At 32.8% G+C, this 6,594-nt stretch overlaps 1 protein-coding gene across 2 annotated transcripts in view; it reads left to right on the forward strand.

Annotated features, from left to right (window-relative positions):
- Positions 1-5,486, forward strand: part of LOC128249940 (uncharacterized) — an 8,113-nt gene extending 2,627 nt beyond the window's left edge. Inside the window, exons 1-5 of one of the 2 annotated variants that reach the window (XM_052974577.1) lie at positions 565-688; positions 1,594-1,687; positions 3,280-3,361; positions 4,631-4,666; positions 5,269-5,486. In XM_052974577.1, coding sequence (XP_052830537.1) covers positions 649-688; positions 1,594-1,687; positions 3,280-3,361; positions 4,631-4,666; positions 5,269-5,328 — 312 coding nt within the window. In that variant the 5' untranslated portion in view covers positions 565-648 and the 3' untranslated portion in view covers positions 5,329-5,486. Of the gene's footprint in view, positions 1-564; positions 689-1,593; positions 1,688-3,279; positions 3,362-4,630; positions 4,667-5,268 lie in introns of those variants that run through there. The other variant, XM_052974576.1, reaches the window with a different exon arrangement.
- Positions 5,487-6,594: the final 1,108 nt, after the last annotated feature.

Genomic DNA, 6,594 nt, shown 5'->3' on the forward strand with positions numbered 1-6,594 from the left:
TATATATATATATATATATATATATATATATATATATATATATATATGTTTGTGTATGTGTGTGTGTGTGTGTATACACATATATATATGCGTGTGTGTGTGTGTGTGTGTATGGGTGTGTGCGTGTGTATATACATACACACATATTTGTGTGTGTGTGTGTATATATATATATATTAGATATATACTGTCTGTGTGTTTCATTCTTTGTTTGTCCACGCAGTGGGACAACCTGGATTAATGTGGTTGGGAAGCAAACTTCTGAGACAGCCGTACCCGTGCCTGTGTTTGTTCCTTACATCGTTTGAATATACGATCTTAATATTAGAAACATTCATTATCTGACGTATCAATTCCCAATGGAAACTCACCATGTATTTGTCTCCTAAAATATTTGTAATATCCAACGACATATTAGATTTTGTCAGTATTTAAATAAATAACGAAAGACATAAATTTTAAGAAGTCGGACATAAATTTTAAGAAGACAAACATTTCACCACAGTAATAAGAAATACATTGAATTAATAAATTATAAAAGTCCAAGTTAACATGTGTTACTGAATATTTCAAACTTAAAATAAAAGTATTGAAGATGCATAAATAAATGATTACATTTTCCGACTAGCGTGAGGAAGGGGCAAAATCATGAGAATCCTTATTCTACTTTCATTTGTTCTTCTCTTTGGTATGTAGAAACAGGAAAACTATTTCCTTTTTTATGTCTGATATATCGGTAATTTTCGTATATGATATTATAATATTACATATTATATATTGATAATATTCGTATGTCTCTTCATCAACATGTCTTGCAAGCTCTCAATGACATGATCATTTTATTGTAAATTTATATCTAAGCCTCTATATTTTTTATCTATCAGTTTATCTCACACATTTATTTAGACACCTACAGTTTGAATATATACTTCTCATTTTATATATTTCACACACAGTTACTAATATATATATATATATATATATATATATATATATATATATATATATATATCGAGCGTAAAACTAATACAGTTGCTTCTTGTTACTACACCTGTCTTCCTATTTTGATTTCAGTGATTTCTCACACTATATATATATATATACGTGTGTGTGTGTGTGTGTGTGTATCAGGAAAATAAGAAAATGCTAAAATAATTTTATCATGAAGTACATTTTACTACCGGTTTCAGTCTTTACGTACTAAATAAGGCTAAGTGTTGTGCAGAGCGTACCAATTGTTTCGCCAACTCACTGCTTTCATCAATTTCATCAAAATCTTCCTGCTGATGAATATAATCTAAATGTCATTTACGAATATCCATAACAACTTACTAGAAAACAAACCCTGCCTGTTATAGACTGAAAAGCTTATAACTAGCGTAGCACGACATCGGTTCCTCTCTACTCCAAGCTAAAACCAAGCGACAGAACAACACCATGGATACAATAGCAAAACAATGAAACAATTTTTCAAATATGTTTGGACCGAATTATAATGCCTTACTTTAATTTGTTCACAAAGTAGTTTCTAAATGTCATTTATTCAGTATATAAAAATACGCCAGTCAAAACACTGCAATTTCTAACTTATAGCTGAAGCAGCCATGAAGAATAAATGCTTTAAATTAGAGACGCCAAGATGCAATGCTCTGTACCAGCACTATCTGAGCAATGAAGACACATGCAAGTATGTATAATAATTAGATAATAACATAGTGCTTCTATAGCTACTGGATTGTTTTGTCTTATTTCTAGCAAAACTGGTTCTGATTCTTGTTCATTTTAGTGAGGTATATATGTTTGCCTGTAGGTTGTAGACTTGCGAATTAGCCACCAATACCATATATATGTGTTTGTGTGTGTGGTATTTGTGTGTGTGTGCGTGTGTTAATGTGTATGCTTATACACACACTTACATACATTACATAAACACATATATACATATACATAGAAACATGTGTGTGTCATGCCTCTGTGTGTCTAAATGTACTTCAGAAACAAAAGAGGTTTGTTACTTAGTACTACAAAAGAAAGGTGCTAGAAGTAGCGCCAATCTTTACAGATTTATTACTGCATAGATTTGTTCAATTAAATCAAGTAAGGCCATGCTGTAGCATGGCCGCATTGCAATGTCTGTATATATGATTCATATATTTATAAATGATTTAGTAAACGTTGATCGTGATAATGCTTAAGGGTATTATGTAACATCCTAGGTGTTGGGCAATCGCCTCACTATTCCTAAATGATGATTTTGAAGGAATGTTCATGGTATTACTGACTCTACAACAGAGTGTGACTATCAAAAATATTTCTGCATTTTCACACGATGTCTATAATGCTTTACAATGCACACTAATTATATTTTTATGAATATTGCACCAGTACCACTTCCAAATGCACAAGCTGTTAATATCAAAAATATCACCCCACATCAACAACTCGTGAAAATTCAGAAGGACATAAAAATACGCTGTGAGGTACGTGTAATTGTGATGAAATAATTGGTGGCGTAAAATAGAGGAAAATAAAAAGAAAATTAAAATTATCCAGCTAGAAATGAATGCGTGGGTTAGCGGAACATACATTCTACGTTACGAAATTTGTTCGTACATAATTCTTGATACATTAGCGAGGCGTCTAAGTTGAGTAGCTATGTTAGTATTGGGGCTGGTCATATGTATAGAACGAAGCCCAAATTTCAACGAACAGAGATGTGTTTTAGCTATGAAATAAATGTGAGACTTATGCCCGTCATAAAAAAAAAAGGAATTATATGCGGACAATCACGGGGAAAAGAAAATATGAATAAGTAAGTTATGTTTGGGGGACATCATGCATGCCAAAGTATGCTAGCTCTGTCATGAACATCGTTGTGTAGGCTAGGCATACATCTGGTTATCTGCGATATAGAAATGTCCAGCCTCCGAATTCTAATGAACATCCCAAGAGTTCCACTATCATTTGCCAGTGAGTAAGCTGGAGTTACTAAATCCAAATTCCGTAAATTAGTTTTTTGTGGCAAAACATTTCGATTTCAGACCATGTTTTGAGACTAAAACGATTCCATTGGGGATAACGTACGTTAACCATTCTGAAGCACAGAAAAAGATTATTTACGTCATTTAAACATTTATTGCGTATAATATGTTGTCGAAACCTAGTCTCTGATAACGTTACAGTGAAATGTTTTAATAATGCAAGTATTTGATTCTTCGTTTTTCTTTATTTTTTTAAATCTATTCGATAAATATTTGAGGACGGTTTTCTGTTTTTCAGAGATTACGTTGAATTCCTTCGTTGCATTGATTTAGATGACAAAACCTGTAAGGAAAAGTATAAGGTTATGCACGCATGTATCGTGAGTTAATTATTATTCTATATTTGTTGGGAGACGAGAATATCAGAGAGTTAATCAATACAGGATATATCATATTTCTATCGTTTGTTGATTTTTATTTCAATTTAGACTGGCCTTTGTCAAAGAAATGCCACACTTCGATGGTGGAAGCAGCGTAGGTTTTGAATTTGTGCTGCATCGCTTCAACCTTTTCCAATATTGCTAATATACATATTTCCAAATAAGCACCAAAGACCGATAGAAGAATGGGTCAAACTGGATGATATATTTGTTACATATTCCAAGGCCATTGTTAGTCAAACTCATGAAGGACGTAGGAAAATGATTAATGATTAATGCAAAGAAGAAAGTACTAGTAGACTAATACAGGTTAGTGTTCCCACTGACGTAGGAAAATATTATTCATTAACGAAGAGTAATCATACTTGTGACATACACGATATATTTTAGAAAATATTCCGAAGATATAACATCTTCTCTCGTTGATTTTCCAATCAATTTAAACTGAGCTTCAACAAAACTCCATCCACTGCCGGAGTTGACGTCAACCATCCACATTCTGAGAAAGCCTCTCTCCATATAATAGACCCCTTGGGTCTCTGACTGAGACGCGGTGAGACGATGAAATGAAATGCAAATTAATCGAAAAATAGTACTAATGATATTAGTATTTACTTTGAGTAGAAAAGAATATTAGAGTAGAAAAGGATATTATTATTTACTTTTAATCTGAATGTCTCTTATAGTCACTCCCCGAGACACACCCAGTGCCTAGCTCGAGTGAATGGTAAGAGATGTTACAGTATGACTGAAAGATTGCGGAGGGGAAGTAACGAAATATCTTCAGGTAATACAACACAAACATTTAAAAATGGAGAGGGTTTTTTCTAAGGATGTGGACAATACTTGTAAGGAAACATCTTTTGTATTTCTCTGAGACATGCTTCTCCTGAGATCTTTTTCTAGATGTTTCTGACACCACTTTTTTTTTATCATACATTGGACATGTTTTAAGATGCCACATTTTTTGAATGTCAGTTTCCAAGTCTTTATACTTATTTAGTTTGTCAAATTCCTTTACAGATATGATTTTATCAGTGGGAACACTAACCTGTATTAGTCTACTAGTATTTTCTTCTTTGCATTAATCATTAATCAGAAAGTGTACATTACTAGCAATATTATAATACGAAATCCAGGTCAACTCATGAAGTTATATTTTTGAAACATATCAAATAATTTAAGAAAATATTCCCTCTTTCGTTTCAGAAACAGGCACTAAAAGGTTCCAGTTGCAAACATAAGGTACGTGATGTCATCTACTGAATCAGCATTTTAAGCGATACTATTTAAATTTGCACCAGCATAAATAGATATTATCACATAACTACTTTACTACATTATATTGTAAATAGAATATCAGTGCTTTATTGATATATAATATTTTCTAAATATATGATAAACGACCTAATAATATTCCTAGGGCAATATCGCAATATAAACGTATCCATTGTTACTTGTAGCAATATTATTAACCAATGCTAAAACAATCAATCATATAGGTTATATGATATCAATGTAGTTTATGTTTATGAAAACCGTAGTTTTTCGAAAAGTTATGAAAAATATATGCTACAAAACGTGTCATTTTCATAAACGTATAGCAGCATGAAAGATACACGTTTGACATTCAAGAGCGCTCAATGTTGAAATTCCAGTTCATCATTTATTTCTGGAGAAAAGGTTTCTGGCAACAACTATAATCTATAATCTATCACTCTGTAATTGCTTTGGCTTCTAAACGAAGTTTCAGATCAAATCCCTTTTCAGGCAAAGATATTTCACGTATCTAATTTCCGTAAGCATGTATTAAAATATTCTACATTTTTTAACTGTTCTCTTTACAGATTACCTTCAGAGCATCAATCCTTACTGCAGTTGTGGGTACATTATTAATGCATACCTAAGTAGATTGAATGCTACCATGAAAATATTTCCGTGTGAATCAGAAAATTTGAATGAAGCATCAGTAATGTGTACTTGAAACATAGTCGCAGCAGGATGTGTTAAACATTTTTTTCTCTTTCTAACGTAATTCTAATAAAGCCACGAGCGTTCAAAAGTCTACTTCTCTTATTCTTTTACTGCAACGGAGGCAACAGCTGATGTCATACTGGAGAACAGACTATCTAATTCCCACTAAGTAAATAATACTAAACATTTCCTAAACAATGATTTTCAATGCATCTTTCCTCATACGCAGTTTTTGCAGAGAATTCGGCTTGGCAGGAATCGTAGATACGAAGGACCGAATTTAAGACTTAGATTCCTTTACTTTCCCACCATGTACATCATTCAGTTTCTGTCGCTATATTTTTTTATGTCTGATGCAATGTGCACTTGGGTCAATAGTCTACGTTGTGATGAGAGTTATGACGCCCCCATTCGAGGGACAGACTGGTCCGAGTAAAGTATAAATAGTAACGATCCGAGTGAGTTCAGAGTTTGGAGTGGTGTGAAGTTCAGGTTAGTTCACAATGGAGTCAGAAGGTGACGATGTTGTGTCGACGCCCCCATGCAAAGAAGTAGGACGCCCAAGACATATACATAGAGGTAGTCTAGCCGTGGTAGAGGGGTTGAGTAGCCGTCGTGTAGCGGTTGAGTAGAGATCATCCGAAGGCGCTAGATAGCAGTAGCTTGAGACATAACAGTCGGTTGGTTAGTTCAGAAGCGAACATTTAAAGAGATGTCAGAAAATGTTTCCTTTACACAAACTACATGACACAAATAAGGTTGTAGGAAAAGATAAAAGAAAAACGGTTTATTAAAATGTTCAAAATATGTTTGAACTGAAATAACAGCAATAATGTAACAAACAGTTAATGATATGGATTAATAAATATAAACAAGTTCCAGAATATCAGTACACCTTACACACCGTGATGTTTAAGAGCATACAGATTGATAATAGAGGTATCCTAAAAAAATCAGCTTGTCGGTGTGTTCTCAGCGGTAATAAAGATGTCAAGAACTCAACTGTCAGTTAGCATCATTTGAAATCGGATTATGTATGAAAGCAATAATGTTGTTAAAATACCATAATAATAACAAACTTGAAAACCATAGTATGTTTTAACTTTATTCAACTAATATATCATTCTATACACATTCAAATACATTCGAAATAATATATATATATATATATATATATATATATATATATATATATATAT

The sequence above is a fragment of the Octopus bimaculoides genome, chromosome 18 (assembly GCF_001194135.2).
Source record: "Octopus bimaculoides isolate UCB-OBI-ISO-001 chromosome 18, ASM119413v2, whole genome shotgun sequence".
Taxonomy (NCBI): domain Eukaryota; kingdom Metazoa; phylum Mollusca; class Cephalopoda; order Octopoda; family Octopodidae; genus Octopus; species Octopus bimaculoides.